The following is a 21,192-nucleotide window of genomic DNA, read 5'->3' on the forward strand; positions in this document are numbered from 1 at the left end:
TCCAAAACATTTACATGTTTCCCCTTAAACCACTCAAGTGTTGTTTTAGCAGTATGCTTTGAGTCATTGTCTTGTTGGAAGGAGACCCTCTGTTCTAGTCTCAAATCAGTGACAGACTGAAACAGGTTTTGCTCAAGAATATCTCTGTATTTTGCACCATCCATCTTCACCTCAGCTCAGACCATTTTCCCTGTTCTTGCTATCAAAAAACATCCCCACTGCATGATGCTGCCACCACCATGTTTCACTGTGGGGATGGTGTTCTTGGGGTGATGAGCTGTGTTGATCTGGCGACAGACATAGTGTGTTAGGTGTTGAGTTCCTGCCTCTGCACAGGGGCAATCTCGAACCACCTCAGCTGCGGTCTCCCATTCTTGTCCAGCTGCAGTGGAGCCTGCTCAGCGGAGACGTCGGTCCCAGCGTCTGGCTCAGGCTGATACTGGACAACTGGTTACTACTGTTCTTCCAGGCTCTGCCTTTGTAGCAAGTACTGGTTGGCGGCGAGCAGACGTCTCTGGGACTAAGTCCTGCTTTTCCCCCTCTGAGCATGCCCGGGGTAAGATCTCTCATTGGAGGTCAGGGGTCACATGTTCAGATACTGCAGCAGCTCCCATTGGTCCTTTAGGAAGGTCCTGAAGTTGCTCAGGTACTGTAGCAGCTCCCATTGGTCCTCTAGGAAGGTCCTGAATTTTCTGCAGCTATAAAAGGTAGTATCAAACCAATGTCTATGAGCTCAGCGCCAGTGTGGTCATGTCTGGATGTGGTTAGGGTTTGGCTGAAATAAGCCCCTAGAATACCGGTTCCTCCGGCGAGGAGTTTGTATGAGTGTATTCAGGGCCTTGGCTGAAATAAACTGCTAGAATACCGGCACCTCCGGTGAGGAGTTGTTTGTCTGTTTTCTCTGACTGCATGACCACAGTTTGCTCTGGTTGGTAGCTGTGTACCTCTGTGAGGTTAACATGGGCACAGCATCTTGTTCCTAGCAACTCTATGAAGTTAACAGAGTTCGCTTATACCGCCATATAGCGCCGCCATTTGCCAGCAGCAGGTTCCTCTCCAGCATGGTGGACCCTGGGTTGCGAACGCACCTAATAATACATATATATACTCGGTGCATTCCGCCAACCCTAACATAGTGTTTACCTTGTTGGCCAAAAAGTAAAATTTTAGTCTCATTTGACCACAGCACCTCCTTCCAAACATTTGGGGATTCTCTTACATGTCTTTTGGCAAACTAAAAGTGAGCCATATCATTTTTGTGTTTAAGTAGAGGCTTTTTTCTGCCCACTCTTCTATAAAGCCCACCTCTATGGACTGTATGGCTTATTCTGGTCGTATGGACTGATACTGCAGCCTCTGCTTGGAAAATTTGCAGCTCCTTCAGGGTTACCTTTGGCCTCGGTACTTCCTCTGTGATTAATGCCCTCCTTGCCTGGGCTGAGAGTTTTGGTGGGCAACCCTACCTGCAGGTTTATTTTGGTACCATGTTCTTTCCATTTGATGATAATGGATTTGATGGTGCTTCGAGGATCATCAGAGATTGAGATATTATTTTTATAACCCAACCCTGACTTGCACTTCTCAACAACTTTGTCCTTGACTTGTTTGGAGATCTCATTGATCTTTACGTTGTTGTTTGGTTAGTGATGCCTCTTAAAGGGCCACTGTCCCCTCCTCCAGCCATTATAAACTAAAAGAGCCACCTTGTGCAGCAGTAATGCTGCATTCTAACAAGGTGGCTCTTTTAGTTTTGGGTTCATGTATTACTAAAATAAAGCGTTTTGAAACTTTTCAAAAATACCTGTCTTTGTCCATGGGCGCTTCACAGAGGAGGCTTCAGACCCGCCTCCGTGGACAAAGACAGGTATTTTTGAAAAGTTTCAAAATGCTTTATTTTAGTAATACATGAACACAAAACTAAAAGAGCCACCTTGTTAGAATGCAGCATTACTGCTGCACAAGGTGGCTCTTTTAGTTTATAATGGCTGGAGGGGGGTGACAGTGGCCCTTTAATAGTGTTGCAGCCTCTGCGGCCTTTCTAAATAGATATGTAGACAATGATAGACCATTTGACTCTTAGATTGCACACAGGTGGACTTCTGTTAGCTAAGCATGTGTAGTTATGCAGACATTTTTAGGGGCTTCATTGCAAAAGCGGTGAATACATATGCACATGTTAATTTTTAGTTATTTGATCCCATAACTTTAATTTATAACTATATTTTTCTCATTTCACTTCACCAACTTAGGCTATTTAGTGCTAAAACATCACACACAAATTGGATTGCAAAAATATTTAAACACAGGTTGTAATGTACCAAAATAGGTAAAAAGCCAAAGGGGTGAATACTTTCGCAAACCACTGTAGTCCATGTTCAGATGTAGAGGATTTACTCTAGATTTTGGTGCAGATTTTGCACCAACAATCTGAAACAATGTACAGTACTTTGTGTGCTTTTAATGTCATAGAAATATGAAATACCTGCCTGTAGCTGCACAGTCAGAATACTGAAAAACTTGTAGATTACTATATAATTTTCACAGTAGCCTTCTAATTATATCTACAAAGACCATTTATTAATTTAGAATTTTGCTAAAGAAGGGATATTGGAGAACCGCAGATATTGTATGAGCTTGTGTACCTTACAAAAATAAATATGATTTATAGTAACTATCCTCTGCAGCATCTGATAGATTCAGCTCTTCTATTTTTACTATATTTCAAGTGCATTCAACTTTACAGTATGCAAATTTAAAGTGTGACTACCATTTTTTTTAAATTGAACTTATCATATTAATATGAGAAGGTTTGATCAGTGGTGATCTAGGTGTAAAAATCATCACGGATTGCCAAAACAAATGCCTAAAAAGACTCAGCTTTGTTCGGTAGGCTTGGAATGGCCAGCAGGAAAGCAGGTGAATCCCCTGGTGGGCCCATATGAAGGAGTGTTAATGAGCAGTGCTGAAACACTTGATTCAATATTTATAGATACAAACATTATCTAGTCATTTATTAATTAAGCTATCCAGTTTACAACTATATTATATATTATTATTATATTATATAGAAACATACGTACATTTCTTTACTAGGATTAGGTTATTTTGTCTATAGCTGAACAATGAGTCCTTATATTTAGTGTTACCAGTAGGCCCGTGCCCCCGTTGTCTGACACAGTTGTTCAGACTTTGCGTCAGACTCAATCAACTCTCAATGGTGAGTGTACTAACTCATAAACTCTCTATATGCTCCTTTCACCACTTGCTCCAAACACCAGGAGAGTCATGCAAAGCTGATCAGAAACTTTCTACCTTTCTACTCCTTCATGTGCAAATTGTCTTTTCAAAGAGGAAGAGAACTTCAACTCTAGTGCCACCTATTGGAAGTAGCAATCCTAAAAGTCAATATCGACCCTTTAACAAGCCTTGCCATATGACTTAGGGTAAAAGCCAAACCAGAATCTCAATTTGCAGAAAGATCAAGTCCTTTTGCTCTCTGAAGAGGCAATTGGCATATTTAATTTCTTAGAGAAGCATGCGTGGTGTATAAGTCTCCTCACTATGACATGTTAGGTCTGGCTTGTCACTCACCACAAAGAGTAACATTACCCCTTAGATTATACACTTTCCTAGAAACACTCAGTAAGAGTCAAAGTCCCAGCACCTGGAACCCCACAGATTAAAACTTCTGAGGTCACTATAAATTGTCAAAACTTTTAGAAATGGTGGATCAACTTTAAATATTGCTAAACTGTTACTGATTAAATCATAGATAATCAATAATTTACTGTTAAAGCAATTGGAAATCTGGAAGCTTAAATCATTCTTTTTTACTCCCCCAAGATATATAATGACCATCCAGAATTTGAATGGCCAGTGGTAAATACCAACATCTCTGCCACGGCAAGCAGAGTCCATGATGGTATAAGTTCATCATTGAAAACAGAACACTCAGCAAAGTCTGCTCAAACTAAGTCTGTCCGTTTTGGAAGTTTAGAAGAGTTTCCACTTCCTCCTCCTCCTCCTCCGGATATTTTAGAGACAGATGAAATAGCAGATTTTTCCCAGTCCCCAGAACCTCCAAACTCTACTGAAAGAAATGCATCATGTGCCCCCAAAGATGTATACTCAAAGCAAAGAAACTTGTATGAGCTGAAACGTTTATATAAACATATCCACCCGGAAGTGAGAAAGAGTTTAGAAAAAGAATACATTACTCAGGTTTCTGATATTGAAACTAGTCAATATGGTCAAAAAGGTGAGGTTCAGCATACAAGATCTGTGTTTGAAAATCCTGCTGGCAGCCCCCAAAAATGTCTTAGTCCTGAAAGAGAATATTTGGAATGGGATGAAATCTTGAAAGGCGAGGTGCAGTCTATGAGGTGGGTTTTTGAAAATCAACCTTTAGATACCATTAAAGATGAGTCGCCTGAACAAAGTCATATTAAAAGCATTGGAGAACAAGAAATTATAGCCGGAGGAGATGTCAAATATACAACATGGATGTTTGAGACACAGCCAATTCATGCCCTTGGAGTGGATTCTTCAAGCGTTTTGGAAAAAGCTGAAAAAGTACCAGAACTTGCAAGAGGAGACGTACGAACTGCAACATGGTTGTTTGAAACACAGCCATTAGATGCTCTGAACAAAATTTACAAGGAAAATGACTCTGACACAGTTTTTGCTTCCGAAGATATTCATGGCGGTGATGTAAAAGCTGGTAGATACTTCTTTGAAACTCGGTACAATGACAGGTCACTTTCTTCTGATGAAATGAGTATACTGAGACTAAAATCAGAACTTCAAGAGTTTAAAGGCGATGTGAAAAGAACTGTAAAACAATTTGAAACGGATCCTAAATATGTCTTACAAGACAGTTCTGGAAAAGTACTTGAAATAACAACTGTCTGCAAGGAAGATATTGACAAAGGAGATGTTAAAACAGCCAGATGGATGTTCGAAACACAACCTTTGGACATGATTAATCAAGATAAAGCTCAGGTCAAAGTTGTCAAGGGCATATCAATGGAGGAGACTATTAAAGGTGGTGTAGGAAAGGCAAAATGGCTGTTCGAGACACGTCCCTTGGACACAATTAAAGAGGAAGACAATTCTGTTAATCAAAAGGAAGCCATTATTGGTTCAGATGTGTATCAAAAATGTTGGATTTTCGAAACCCTACCAATGGACATTTTGAAAGACAACGCTAATGAAAGGCCTCTAGAGGGTGAGGAGATTATAGGTGGTAATGTCAGTAATACAAAATATCTATTTGAAAATATTCCAATGGATGAACTTAAGGAAAATGATGAAGTAGGTAAACTTAAAAAAGTTATCACCACCGAAGAGGAAAAAGGGGACGTTCGTCATCAAAGATGGATTTTTGAAACACGTCCTCTTGAACAGATTCGGGAGGAAATGAAAGAACATATTAGGACTGTCCAACTTGATGAAATCCAGAAAGGAGATGTTAGTACCTGCAGAAATGCGTTTGAGAGAGAAGACTGGCAAACAGTTGATTCCTCCTATAAAATTCAAATAGAAAATGTTGACAAGGGGGCAGTACAGCTTAACAAGAAACTTTTTGAAACAACACCTCTGTATGCTATACAAGATAAGCTTGGACATTATCATGAAGTTAAAACAATTCGACAAGAAGAAGTAGTCAGAGGAGATGTAAGAACATATCAATGGATGTTTGAAACAATCCCAATTGATCAATTTGGAGAAAGTGTTGAGAACTACCAAGTGATTAGAGGAATCTCTTCACAAGAAGTACAATCTGGTGATGTCAAAAAGGGAAAGTGGCTTTTTGAGACACAGCCATTAGATTCTATTAAATACTTTAACCAAACTGAAGGTGAAGAGTTAGTACAAAAACAGAGAAATGACATTGTCAAAGGTGATGTGAGAACATGTAAATGGTTATTCGAAACACAACCAATGCAAGACCTGTATGAAAAACAAGTAACATTGACAAACAGTGAGGAGATCCAGAAGGGAGATGTGAAAACTTGCACATGGCTTTTTGAAACTCAAGCACTTGACACAATACAAGATGAATCAGAAAGGTCTACACATTTGGAGAAGGAGGAAGTCATAGGTAGAGATGTGCAATCAGTTTGCTTCCTCTTTGAGACACAAAATATAGAACAAATACAAGGAGAAGAGAAGAAAAACTTCAAAAGAGTGGTTGAAATTGATGTTCAGTCTGGAGATGTCTCTTCTATGAAATATATTTTCGAAAATCAAGCACTAGATCAAATTAGTTCTAGTTCACAAGAAGTTCTCGAAAGAATAAAAAATTTAAAATCCGAAGATGTCCAAAAGGGAAATGTCTTGAATTGTCGATGGCTTTTTGAGAATCATTCTATCGATGAGATCAATGAAAATCATGAGCAAAATAAAGAAACATACACAATTACAGACGTTCAAGGCGGGAATGTTAAAAAAGGATGTTTCATATTTGAAACTTTCTCCTTAGACCAAATTAAGGATGAGAGTTCAGAAACTACCAACAGAACAGTGTATGTGGATGAAATATTAAAAGGTGATGTGAAAAATTATACTATGTTGTTTGAAACTCAGCCCCTTTATGCTATTCAGGATAAAGAAGGATTTTACCATGAAGTTACAACAGTACAGAAAGAAGAGGTCATTGATGGGAATGTTCGTGGAACAAGATGGCTGTTTGAAACAAAGCCTTTAGACTCTATCAATGAGTCCAATGAAGTGTTTGTTATCAAAGCTGTGACACAGGAGGATATTCAAAGAGGGGATGTTAGTTCTGTACGATGGAGGTTTGAAACTCATCCTCTAGATAAGATTTCTGATGAGGATAAAACAGATTTTCACACCATTGAAAATATTATAGGTGGCGATGTGAGCGGTAATAAACAGCTATTCGAAAATGAGAAAAAGAGCCAGGTTGTGCGAACAGTGAACATAAGTGAGATAAAAAAGGGCAATGTTAAGACATCTACTTGGTTGTTCGAAACCCACACGCTCAATGAACTTCATGGAGAAAATTATGAGGACATAAAGAGAGTAACAATGGAAGATATTCAAAAAGGAGATGTACAAGAATCTGTGTGGCTTTTTGAAAATCAAAACTTGGACTCAATCCGAGAAATTGATGAAACTGAGAAAAAAACACTGAAAGAAGATATTCCACAAGCTGACGTTAGAACAACCACATGGCTTTTTGAGACCACACCAATGCATGAATTTAATGAATTCAAAATACAGAAACAAGAAGTCATTGGAAAGAGTATTCAAGACACACTAAAAGAACTGTACAGCCAAGAAATGGTAAAGTCACGTGGGATTATTTTGGAAGCAGATGAAATCGGCGATGTTCGTATGGCCAAATTTCATCTCATGAATCAGGAAATTCCAAAGATAGAAAAGCAAGAGATTATAAGGGGAGATCTTCGAAACATAATGATGAACTTGCTGTCTCAGCAATCATCGACTGAAAGAACAGTTCTCTTGAATGAGGAAGAAAAGGGCAACATCAATTTGACAAAATCACAATTAATTAATCAATCTACTGACATACAAGCAATGCGGGAAGACATTATTGGAGGGGATATTCAGGAAGCTATAAAAAACCTTCTCAGAAATGAAGACTTTGTGAAGCAAGGAATCCTTATCCAAGAGAGCGAGAAAGGTGATATAAAAATGACGATCTACTCGCTATTTAATAAGGATGACAATCGTGATATTCAGCGAGATGAAGTAGTGAGTGGAGATATAAAACGTGCAATTTACAACTTAAAGACCTCTGTTATATCTGGTGAGACGACAGATAAGGTCAGAATACAAGATTCAGAAAGAGGAAATGTACAATTTTTCACTACTTGCATTGAATCTGGAGCATTAGATTACTTAAAAAAACTACACGGAGAATTTGAGGACGTAGTGGTGGAAAATAACGAAGACATTCTTGGAGGTGATGTTGAAGGTACAAAATTATTGCTTAAGCGGCAACGATCACAAGTTGAACGAACTGTTGATGAAACAGATATCATCCCTGGAGACGTATATAATACAGTTAAGGTTTTTATGACTGAACCAGAGAATAAATCATTTGATGCAAATAAAGAAGAAATTGTTAAAGGTAATTTGCAAGCAACCTTAAGTTCTCTCAGCCAAGCCATAAATCAGACTGCAGTGGTACAGAAAGAAGAGATTATCAAAGCTGATCTCCCAGCAACACTGAAGTCTCTTACTGAAACACAGTATCAAGTCAAGGATACGGAAAAGCCAGATGTCATCCCTGGAGATATTCTAGGAACCATTGATTCTTTAGAAAAAGCGGTAAAGCAGAAGACTGAGTTTGTTAAGGAGGAAGTTATTCATGGCAATGTTGAGGCAGCATTACAATCTTTGAAAGAAGCACAACAGTCTGTAAAGCAAATAGAAAAAGATAATATAATCAGGGGTGATATAAGTGCAACCAAACAAAGTCTATTGGACGCTTCAACAGAACGAAACTATGTACAACATCAGGTCAGCATTCAAGGTGATGTAAAAAGTACCATGAAGACATTACTACAGCCTTCCTCTCAGGTAGTCCAACATGGTGCAAGCATTGAAGGCAATGTGAAGGACACAATCAAAACGTTTCTACAATCTAATGAAGAAAAAGAATTTTCTCATATAGGAGGGATGGAAGATTCCAAAGAGATAACTGTGGGTATTGATAACCAGGAAATATCCACAACTGATCAGAGAAGTTTACAAAATGTTAATAATTCACAGTACAACGTTTCAGATACAAACATAAAAGCCGATTTCAAAAATACACAGAATATGAATACTTTTCAGCAAAAAGTGACCACCGCGAGAAAATCTGAACAGAGAGAAATGTATAATTCCCAAAAATCTTTAACGAGCAAAACCTGGAACAAAAGTAAGATGTGTTCTGATGCCAAAATTGTAGAATTTCCTGAAGAGCAAAGTTGCCATGCTCAAGACTTTAACAAGCTGCAAAAAGAGAAGTCACATATAGACCTAATCAATCAAAATAAGATTATGAATGAAACTAAACTGGTTTCCAGTGGCAACACTTCTAAAACCACTATTGTGGACGTGACTGATACTAGAAACTTCCAAAAATCAGACCATAGTCAGAAACAAGTGACGAATCAGTCAAGAAAAATTATTTCAGGCAATACATTCAACATTCAGAATGCACAGGTTTTAGATACTATCAATAACAATGTAGATAATGCACAGAAAGATCACTCAATGAAGATTTTCTTGGAAAAAGAAAATCAAACTCAACATGTGGTCAAAAGAAAAGCTGTCCAAGAGAGGAGCAAAAGCAGCAAAACTATACCTACTATGGATAGTCATCAGCATACAAAAAATATGAAAGCTACAAGTGATATCGGACATACGTTAATTAGCTTTCCTCCTCCACCACCACAATTACAGCCTTGTGTGGAAGAACCTCCACTTGCACCTACACCACCACCACCACCACCACCACCATTGCCAACTCCATTTTCTCTTAAAGCATACACTGAACCAGAATATTTTCCATCTCCTCCCCCACCAGTAATAGATAAGTTGGAAAGTGACATTTTTCCACCTAAACCAGAAACGCCACCTCCACCACCAATTATAAAATCCAAACAGCAAAACAAAGAGACAACTGTTAGAAAAATTGGCTTTCAATCTCATGAACAATCAGTCGCTACCAACAAAGAATCAAGGACCCAATTAAATAAATTTACCGCAGAACAATCACATAAAGAATTAGCACAAAAATCTACTGAAAAGGAAAAATCTAAGAAGATAATAAATCAAGGACCAGATGTGCTTCCGAAGTCTAAACTGCCCATCTTTCATACTAAATCAGGAACTATGTCAAACACAAAGGCTAATGAAAGCAAAACATTGGCAAAACAATCAAAGACTTCTGAAAGTGAACAAATAATTAACATCAGTCAGTCTAATTCAGATTATTCTGAACAGTCAGAATTTCATAGAAACATAGCAGTAAATAATCAAATAAGCTTAATTTCCAAGCAAAAAATGTCCTATTCACCAGTCATATCTCCAGAATTAAAAACTCAGACTTTATCATCTGATTCTAAAGTCTTTGCTCAAGAGCAGGAATTCAGTAAGAAAATTGAGGACTTTAGTCATTCAATTGCCCAAGACTATGATCAAATAGTTTGTGATCAGGAACTTGAAAGAATACACGAGGAGTCTTTAAAACCCAAGAAAAAAGTTATTCCCTCATCTCCAACCCAGACTAATGTAAACCAAATATCAAGACTCAACACAAAAAGCATGGAGACTAGTCAAGTTAATGAAATTAAGACATCCATCTCAGGGGCAATGACCTCGGTACAAGCGCAAAATGTGAACATCACTCAGTTAAGTGAGCAAGACTTAGATTCATTGACCTGTGATCGTGAATTAGAAAAAATTCATGAAGAAACATTAAAACCCAAGAGAAAGTTGTTCACTCCATGCATGATGTCTCCAGCTGAAACTCCAACACCAAAACCGAAAACATATGTCAGAAAATTTAAGACGCCTTTAATGATTGCAGAGGAAAAATACCGTCAACAAAGAGAAGAAATGGAGAAAAATAAGAATAAGACTGGCTCTCAAGTTTATATATCAACATCTCCTAGAGTACAAAGAAGACAGGTCTCAGCAGAGAGTAAGTCCATCCATTCATTGACAACAGATTCTTCAAAAATAGCAGTATTGCCAACAAAAGAGGTAATCAATACACAATTCCAAGTAAACACAAATAACAATATACTTTCTTCTGAAGCATCTCAAGAGTTGTATAATAAAAATAAACAAAATGTGACACAATCGGTGTCATCATCAGCAACAATAGCCAGCACTGTCCCGAAAGGTCAAATGATCTCAAAAGAATCCCAAATGATTCAGCAACAAAACTCTCAAGGTTTTACAGAATCAAGCATACAGGAGCATACAAGTAAACATGTTTTTAACAAGATAGAAAAGTCAAAGCAGATGGATCAGTCTGAAGTGACAAGAGTGTCTTCTCCTAAAACCAGTATTAATGTTCACAGGGAAGGCCTGGAAAAAGCAAAGTCTGAAATGACTGCTCAAGCTGCAACTAGTGTAGGGGTTATGCAGCATGTTGATCATAGAGCTGTTGTGATGAGACAAAGGGTCCTTGAAGAGTCTCATAGCAGCAAAAAAAGTGAAAATAGGCTGAGTCAAGAATTAAAAGCACAATCTATATCTCAAAGCTCAGAACAAAAACAGATTCAGAATATAAGTAACAGTCAAGCAATGACTAATGAGAAAGAAACTAAAAGAGTCCCAAACCAATTTATGGGCTTGGGCGGCACAGTGACCAAAACTATAGAGTCACCAAAACTCCAAAGAAAACTGCAAATAAAGAAAGATCAAGTAAAAAGTGAAGTTGAAGTCAAGCAGAACATCTCTGCAGCTGCTGGTCAGAATGAAAAACCAAAAACCATTGGTAAACCCCAGATCCATCAACAAATGTCCCCGCTTCCACCACCATCACCATCACGTCCTAAAGAACCATATGTAGCATCAGAAAATGTTGCCAATAATTATGTTACAGAACAAAAAGTCAAAGAATCAGCTGCCACAAAAGAAAGCTCGCAAAGGAGCCTGAACTTCCATTCAGAAGCACAAAACAAACAGGAGATGAAATCATCAGAAGTTATTGAATATTTTCGGAAATGTGAAGAGCTGCAAAAGACAGTGTCTAATGCAAAAATATTGGAATCAAATCCTCAGACGTTAAGTATTGACACATTTAGAACGTTTCTTAGCATTGTTCCTACCTGGTTAATCAGTTTGGAGAAAAAGAAAAACATAGTAGATCAGGTGGCATCCAGCAGCATGGTTGATATTTCAGAGCAAGTATCCTACATTAAAAACCAAGCAATGCACATGAAGTCAACTTTCGAAGACAATATTCAAGCAGCTATGAAATCCACTTCATTTGTGAAACGAAAAAATGTATCCAGTACTCAAAGTGAAGCATCACAAAAGCAGATTACTACAGTTGCAAAAAAGGTTGAAACAACAAGTAGGCAAAGAAAGATCAGTAATGACCTTGGAAGACTTCCAACTGATATGAAGCAGACTGATATTAGGGCTTGCTCTCCTCTCTTGAGGATGAGATCTCCATCACCTACTTATATTACTATAGAATCAACTGTAAGGCGTACTGATTCCCCACAAAAAGACAGAGTACCTTCTTCATCTCCACTCCCAAAAGACCCAGTAACAATTCCAATGCCACCACGCCGTTCAACGACACCCAAATCATCATCTCCTTCCCCATCCTCTCAAAAGAGTCGTTCTGAACAACTTGCAAAATTAAAAGACACCACAGTAAAACTCTCTCAAGGAACAGCCCAACCTCGAGCAATCACTCCTATCCCAGTGGTAGTTGAGAAAAGATGTGAAATAGTACACTCTCCTGCTACTTTGAGAAGGCAACTTAAAATAGAAAGCCATACCAAAGAGTCTTTGAGAACCGCACCGGTCCCTGCAGAAGTGACTGTCAGCACAGTAGAAGACCGAACAGAAATTTACGAGGAAGCTAGATTGTCTGAAAAACAACAAACACACTCAGAGAAAGATCCAACACACATTCCAAAATGGCTGGGCCGAGATATGGATACTTTGGATGGAAGATCAATCTCGCAGAAAACTAAAAAAATCCCTACCGATCAGGTGTTTGATATGAAAACAAAAAATGTTTATATGAGAGATGGAGATAACCTTAATAGGACGGCTACCCTAAAAGGTGGAACTGAAGGATACATGACAGCATCGAAAGAAAGTGCAAGTTCTGATTTAAGACCTACAAGCAGCAAATTTCAAAGTGAACAAAAAAAGGCAGTACCCAAAGAAGGCCAAAGGGTATTTAATGAGCCAACGTCACAAGGCAAAGTCAGGACTGTTCCAATAAAACAGATTAGAGATCACAGGGAGAATGCTTCCAAGCAAATATTTGTGAACCGGCATGATGAGAGTCAAGAACATTTATTCAAACCCATGATGCATCCGGAAACTATATTACAAGCCTCTGGTGTTGAGAAGATGGAGAGCAAGGTGACCAGGTCAAGAACTTCACAGAACGCTGAAGGCATGAAGACTGGATTTGAATTCAAGCATGCACCTCCAACGTACGAGGATGTCATATCAGGTCACATGCTCGACATTTCAACTACTGAATCCCCAGAAGAAATACTGAAAAATTTTCAAAAGACCTGGGAAGAGAGTGAAAGAGTATTTAAGACTCTTGGCTATACAGTCTCAGACACATCCGAGGTGATAAGCAGCTATCATCAGGAGGAATTCAGATCCGGTAAATGGGCATATGGTTTGAGGAGTCCCTAACAGACTAAAAAGATTGTAACCATATCGTGATTTTTGCTGTATCATTAATATAGTAATAATATATTATTTAATACTAACAAAACAGATTTTTTTAGAGCTTTTATTCATCTATTTTCTATTCGGTTTTCTTTCTGAAGGCTTCTTCCTAACCTCATGCTGTGTGTGTGTTTCTAACTAATATTGACTGCTGTGTTGACTGTAAAACAGAGATGAATCTCAAGGTAAAATTGATATTATATTCTGCATATATTTACATGCATGCTAATTGCTCCCATTAAACATGTTGCTGTATATGATTTTTTTAATTGCATGAAATATTGTGAAATTCCATGTATGTGGACTCTAACAGTAGAATATGACACAGGTCATTATATGATAGAACAAAGAATAAGGAAATAAATTTTCAGGCATCAAACATACTGCAAACACATGGAGAGGAAAGTAAACAGCTGCCAAAGCCATCCAACAAGTAGCCGGAGGTGAGAACAGTTACAAAGAATGACCTGTTGTCATGTAGGATGCAACCAGTATGTGCATTACACAAATAATAGACTGCACTAGGCACTATGCAATGCTCCATGTCCCCTTTAGGGGCACCGCAGGGGAATTGAACACCTTATGATTTGCCCTGCTGATTACTGCTCCTCTCCTGTTTTTTGATTGGTTAATGGGAAAAAAATTTTCTGATATTTTGGAAATGTCCACTGTTCCTCTTAGCTTCATTTAATTAATGTCTTGTTTGACTTCATTCACATCATGTTCTATGAACAATCATGATGACAGTTTAGCAGTGAACAATAGGGAACATCAGAGATAGTGGCAACCGGGTCACTACAAACTAGTGTTTGTTATTACATTATCATTCTTGATATCAAATGGAGTCTGTGGATAAGCATAATAATGTGCATATGTGTCATACAAATGTATAGAATATTGGATTCATATACTGTATAAGTCTCATGTACAGCAGGGGTGCACAACACAGTTGTGAGGGCCATGTTTCAGGCTGAACCACTCCCAAGTGCCACAATAAAACGTAAAGGAGCATTCAAATCCAAGACATTTACTAAATGTTTGATCTAATTTTTAGGACTCCTAACTGTCTTCTTCTCCCTGAATAGCACTCCAGAAGGAAGAGACCATAGATAAGGTTTTCTCCAATGTTAAAAAATTCAAAAAGTTTCATTATTCCTATGAACTGCAAAGAGGATAACCATACACATTTGGCCAAATCCTAATTTTTGTGATTAGTTTCTTCTAGATAATAGAAGTCGGGATGGGATTAAAACCAAAAAACTATACTGTTATACTCACAAAGCCACACCTGTCCAGCTTTATAGCCCCACTTCAGTCCAATGGTAATTTTCAGTCCGGTGCAGCCTTTTCCTCTGTAAGTGAGGTATCTTCGTCCATCTCTTGAGAAATAAAAGGAAATGGATGTTTCTGGTTGATCGCGCTACTGGACACATAGTTATAACATGCTATGGTAATATCTAATAGTAACTTTATTACACATTTCAAGTTTGCATCAAACTCTTCTTCAAAAAATAGATTCTTGGCTTCTTTAATGCTGATCATGCCCAACATCATCATGATGCACCCTATGATGTCCCATGAAATTTAGTAGGTCATTAAGTGTATTTAAGACATCATAACTACGTAGGTCCTAGTCAGCATCAAAGATTCCAAGAATTGGAGGAAAACACCACAGTGAATAGAAGAAGAGGTCACACTAGACAGAAGACTCTTGGACTGGAGTGGGGCTTAGTGGTGGGATAAGTGAGGGCCAAGTGAGTATAATTCTTTTCTATTTTGTTTCATTTATGGTTTTTGTGCTCCTGGATCTGGTGAAACCTCAGAGCATATTAATGCACTTTTAATTGCATGGAATAAATCTGATTCAAATCGAATTTCCCCATCTAATTCAAATCATTCTGGTCAGTTTAATCTTCTCCTTTCTTGATTGCCTCCCTTGGGTCCCAATTTCCATCAATATATGAAGGTCACGAAGTAGACCGCACAGTGTACCATTATTACCTTCCTGTCTTTGTTCCCGCACAGTTCCTTTGCTCTCCGTCATTCATGTGAGCAGGCACCAGACACAGAGAAGCATATCTATGAGCAGACAATAGGGGGGTCATAAAAAAATGATATTATGAGTGGCATGTGCTCCCCTGCACAAAGTATGCGCACCCATGCCCTATACCAAGGGAAGGGGTCTGCAACCTGTAGTGCTACACTTGTAGAAATATGACAAGCCCTATCATGTCCTAACAGGGTCAGATTGATATTTTGCATCGGATGTAAATCCACTGGATGGAGACTACCTCTATAGAGTCTATGGTTAATGGCCGGAGGGGGTTAACTGCAAGTGTAATATTTTTCACCATATCAAGTCAAATTTATCTCAGTAGGTTTTTATGCATGCCAACATACCAACTCAGCCAAGCCACAGGCACTATTCTTTTTATTGTAATGCATCCTAGATTAGTACTTTCAGCATTTCCATCCCAATTTGCCGACTATGTAATAGACCCCACCCTGTAACGCAGTTAAGTATCTGTCTCCTTCTTCACACTTGTTATGATATAGAATATTCTATAGAGCTTTAATGTCCGGACAAATATAAATCACTGCCGTATAATATTTCAGAAAAATCCGGCACATACTGCAACATCATTAGATTGTCCTAGAACAGCTGAAATGAGAATTTATTGAAAGTGGCATCCAGATATTCACAAATAACATTGCCCGACCCTCTTATAACGAGTCAATATTCTCTAAGATGTCTTGTTTCATTGAATATATTTATAACATAAAGTAACTGAGGTTTGGGGCAGTTTCCACTAATTATCATATAATATAGAAACAGATGTTGACTTCTTGCATAATGATATAAAGGTACAACCTTGGAGAAGGTGTTATTTTCTGGTTTTTATAAAGAGGTATACATAAGCATCGGATTTGTGTTACTTACCATTTGTAAATGCTGTCCTTTAGGGTTCATTCACATTATCATATTATGGCTCCACGTTATATGGAGCTGTTATTTGTGATCATATCATACCTCAATATATTTGTCAAAATGAAACATACCTTGTGCCATTGACAGCCATATTATCATTTTTTCCTCTCCTAACTTCTAGTGGAGATTAACTCTGTATAATGGAGCACCTACACCCATCATACAGGCTTTATGCATTATTGGAGCTAAATAACATCACCTATCCATAGGACAGCTGAGAGAGATATGATTTCTGAGGGTCCGGCTTCTAAGACCCCACCATTCCTAAGAATGGGAGTCCCAAAGTCCCTTGTGTGAGTGGTGCTCTATTGATCACGGTCAACCACCACCCATTTAGAAGGTGAATGGAGCAATGGTTGCACATGCTCACTATTACTCCATTCAAATAAGGGATTTTTAGACACCAATCATCATGATTAATCCCAGCAGCAATTAAACATTGACATCTACCATGTGGACTGGAAATATAAGTTTTTTATGATTAGGTCCATTTTTTTATATTCAAAATTTTTCCTAAACACCTCATAGTTTTCTATAGATAATTATCAAGTGACACTAAAGTAGATTGCTAGTTATCTTCCCACTCCATCATAGTAATGTATAGAATTTAGATATTGCAGTAGATGTCAGATTTAGGAAAGTCAATCTTGCTCCAAGTTAGAAAGTCTTAGAATCGCTTCTAAAATCTATAAGAACGATGTTTGAACTGAAATAACAGCATGAAAATGAACTAGAGAAATCTGGAGAATTTGATCTTTACAGAAGATAATAGAAAATCTCCTTATTTTTTGTTCTTTTAGAAAACGCTTCCTCAGGAAAAGGAAATGTGCAACGCTTGTCAAAAGAAGGTTTACCCAATGGAGTGCCTGGTGACAGACAAGCAGACTTTTCATAAAAGCTGCTTTTGTTGTAACCACTGCAGAAGTAAATTAAGGTGAGTAAAGACGGGACACAATAACATTCTTGTGCAAGACTTCAGTTTCCTCTAAAATGAAGGATTGCATTCCAAGTCTCTAATGCAGAAGGGAATTTTGTATTCATTTTGCTTTCCGCCACCAAATATGAATATACCTTTATCCAGCTAATAACCACTGGGCTACCTCATGGCATTACGAAAACCTAAGGGACATAGATGAGAACATTACATCCTTTCACCACAACATTTATCACCTATCCATGAAAAGATGATAAATGTATGATCATGGGTGTCCAGCTGCTCAGAGTTGAAGGCTTAAAATGCCTCCTGTGAATGAAGTATTAGTGAGCATATGCACTTGATCACCCCCACGTAAGGGCAATGGGGTACCCTGTCCCGGGTCCTTCAGTTCCCTCAGCGAGGATGTCACGGTGGCCCGACCCGGACCGTGGGCCTATGAGGGGCACCCAACTAAAAGGGCAGAGTTCGTAGATAACGGTAGTGTTCATGACGCCACCTTTGGTATTCGGTCAGAGTGACCAACGCTGCTTAGGGGTCCGCTGGGGTGGTGTTATGGCAGCTAGATGGTGTACCTTCCCACAGGTGAAGTATTTCCCCAGGGCTTCCCAGAAGTGTAGATGATGATGGTGGATGATGTAAAGCGTGGCAAATAATGAGGACACAATGGGTGCAGTCTCTTTACCTTTACTGAAGGCTTCAGCATCCACAGTCCAGAGTGCCGGATGACAGGGTAGGCAGGGTCCGGCCGGTCTGATGGCAATTCCAAAGTCCCCTTATCCAGGTGGAAATCAGTAGCCTTCCCCTTGCGCACAGTAACGTAGTAGGTCCCTACTTGCATTAGCTACCATAAGGTCCTCACTGTTGTTACTTCTCTCTCTGTCCCCCATATGGATAGGACAAACCCGTATGACGGTGGTGGCCTGAGGCTATTTTATAGGGACCCTAGTGACGCCCCTCCTCCACAATTGCCACGGTGTCTGCTTAGGTGTTTAGGTCGGACAGCCAACTTGGAATTCACTGCCCTGCCGATCTCTGAAGTAAAGCGTAGTCTATTACTCCCTCGGTGTTCCGGCCACCGGGTCTGCGCTTCGGAAGGAGGCAGCCTGCTTCTAGCTGGTCTCCCACCGATGTTTCACTCCTGTTGCTATGACTTCTTTGCTCACTCACTACAGCACATTTCCTTTCTTGTCCTTCCTTAGGATGCTGCCGCATGGGTTGCAGGCGCAGCTCCGTGTCCTTCTTTCCTTTCTCCTCTCTTCCTCAGACTTCAGTCTGGATCTGACCAGGGATCACCCCAGCCAGCTCGACCTGGAGACCTTTCCTCGTTGGTCTCCAGCCAGGAACTCTCCTCTCCTCCACTGAACTGACTCTGCCTAACTTCCTAACCAACCCACCAGTTTTACCCTATGTGAGGAGTGGCCTCGTGGATAGAACCCTTAGCTCCCCCTGGTGGACTGGAGTGTGAAGTGTGTGTGTGGTGGTGATACCTGGTAATGTGAACTCCTTTGGTGCCATCAGACGTAACATCACTCCCCCTGGTGGAAGAGCGACATTACTGCAACGACCAGGACTCTGGGGCGCTGCACAACCACCATTCCTATATATTATGAGTGGAACAGTGGTCACACTTACTAACTACCACTTTTTTTTACACAGGGATCTTATCATTGTGGGCATCTCATGAGACCTAAACAATGGTCCATTTATATATTGCCCCATTCTTAATGTGTAAAAGAGGACACCATTTTATAGTAATAAAACTGCACAAATCCCAATTGGGGATTATAATTATTAAATTTTAATATTCTACAGGGTCACTAAGTGGGAGTAGACATTCATCATGCTGAAGAAAACTACTTTCTGATGGGGCGAGGGGCGATCTAATAACCATGTATAAGTATATGAGGGGACAATACAAATATCTCTCCGAGGATCTGTTCATACCAAGGAAGGTGACGGGCACAAGGGGGCATTCTTTGCGTCTGTAGGAGAGAAGGTTTTTCCACCAACATAGAAGAGGATTCTTTACTGTTAGGGCAGTGAGAATCTGGAATTGCTAGCCTGAGGAGGTGGTGATGGCGAACTCAGTCGAGGGGTTCAAGAGAGGCCTGGATGTCTTCCTGGAGTGAACAATATTGTATCTTACACTTATTAGGTTCTTTAGAAGAACGTAGATCGGGGGATTTATTCTGATGGAATATAGGCTGAACTGGATGGACAAAAGTCTTTTTTCGGCCTTGCTATCTATGTTACTATGTTATATTTCCAATTGTCTAATTGGACTCATGATGGAAGATGACATATGTAGAAAGGAACCCAAGAGGTCCTGAGCTTTTATTTCTATGGGGCAATGGTCTTCATAAGGCAAACCTGGAAAATGAGCCCACAGAGGGGCATTTTTATCAATATTGTCTAATTCGTACAGATTTAGACTAGACAGCCTTAAAATGTGCCAGTTTATGAAAGTAGTTCATGCTGGTTGAAAAATCTATCTAGTCTATGTTTACACTACCTATTAGTTGACTTACTTTGTGCCAGGAATATGCACCACAATTGGGTCATTTTGGCACGTTGTATCTCATGTTAATCTGTGCTGTTCCCAGCAAGGCCATTCCCCTTAGTCAGATCAGTGTATAAAACACATCATAAACATGGTGCAAGTCATGACAGACTGTTTTTGACAAAAATTACACCAGATTTTTGGTGCAATTAGCTTGATAAATATGCCCTAGTATATTTAGATTTGTAAAGCTTAATTGTTTAAGCCACGGTCTGAGATCCCCTACACACATCACATAAAAGTTCCTTCTAAAATCACATGTAAGCCTCTGCATATAATTGCAAAATCTGAAATTCTTTTTCATGCCTACATGTAAAATAAGTTTATATATCATCTGAAGAAGGAGTCACGAAACTGTCGTGTAAAGTATAAAAGGTAACAATCTTTATTGAATAATATAACAATAAAAAATATGAATAAAATCCAAAAATCTCAGTCATGGTAAGGTAACTATGTGAAATGGTGGATACCGGTAACACCAAAATACCACACAAACACACCTAAAAGTCAACAACCAGAGATCACAGGTTCACAAAAACATGCTATATAGTAAGTAATACACACGGAGAGTCCCACTGAGGGCTCCCTATCATGAATAAATAGATGATCGTATAAAGGACTGGATCTCACCCATTGTGGTCACGGTGTGTGTGTGGCAGCGCCAGCCCCTACGCGCGTTTCGCGTAGGCTTCTTGTATATATACAATATACAATATATATATATTGTATGGGAGTTCTTCTGTCCAGTTTTGGACGTATATGTGGCTCTGTTCTGATTGTTTAAATGTAAAATAAGTTGTATAGATGAAAGTAGCCTTTATTGGTGATGCGGAAGTCCCGTTGTACCTCTGCAATAGCTTGAGCTCAGACATGATTTCCATGACTGATTAGATCATTATTATTGGTTTTACACATATGACATTCTAAATTTTTTCCTAACTCTTTTCCCACAGTTTAGGAAATTATGCATCTCTCCATGGACATATATACTGCAAGCCCCACTTTCAACAACTCTTCAAATCTAAAGGAAATTATGACGAAGGCTTTGGATACAAACCTCACAAAGAACGCTGGAATCCAAAATCAAAATCTGCGAACGGTGAATCTCGAGCAGAAAGAGAAGACACAAGTAAATCATTGGTTAAGGAGTCAAGTACAGCTAGTAACCCTCAAGGTTTAAACCATAATGAAGAAACCAGTAGTTCAGATAATGTCAATTTGAAGATGTCCAGTGAACGACGGAAGCTCAGTGTAACATGGCCTCCTTCAGATGAA

General features: G+C 39.1%; 1 protein-coding gene across 1 annotated transcript in view; it reads left to right on the top strand.

Annotated features, from left to right (window-relative positions):
• XIRP2 (xin actin binding repeat containing 2) overlaps nt 1-20,986 on the top strand; it is a 122,552-nt gene extending 101,566 nt beyond the window's left edge. Inside the window, exons 7-9 of the mRNA XM_069733074.1 lie at nt 3,844-13,363; nt 17,221-17,354; nt 20,871-20,986. Of these exons, the coding sequence (XP_069589175.1) occupies nt 3,844-13,363; nt 17,221-17,315 (9,615 nt within the window). The 3' untranslated portion in view covers nt 17,316-17,354; nt 20,871-20,986. The remainder of the gene's footprint in view (nt 1-3,843; nt 13,364-17,220; nt 17,355-20,870) is intronic.
• Nucleotides 20,987-21,192: the final 206 nt, after the last annotated feature.

This window comes from Ranitomeya imitator, chromosome 7 (assembly GCF_032444005.1).
Source record: "Ranitomeya imitator isolate aRanImi1 chromosome 7, aRanImi1.pri, whole genome shotgun sequence".
Lineage (NCBI taxonomy): Eukaryota > Metazoa > Chordata > Amphibia > Anura > Dendrobatidae > Ranitomeya > Ranitomeya imitator.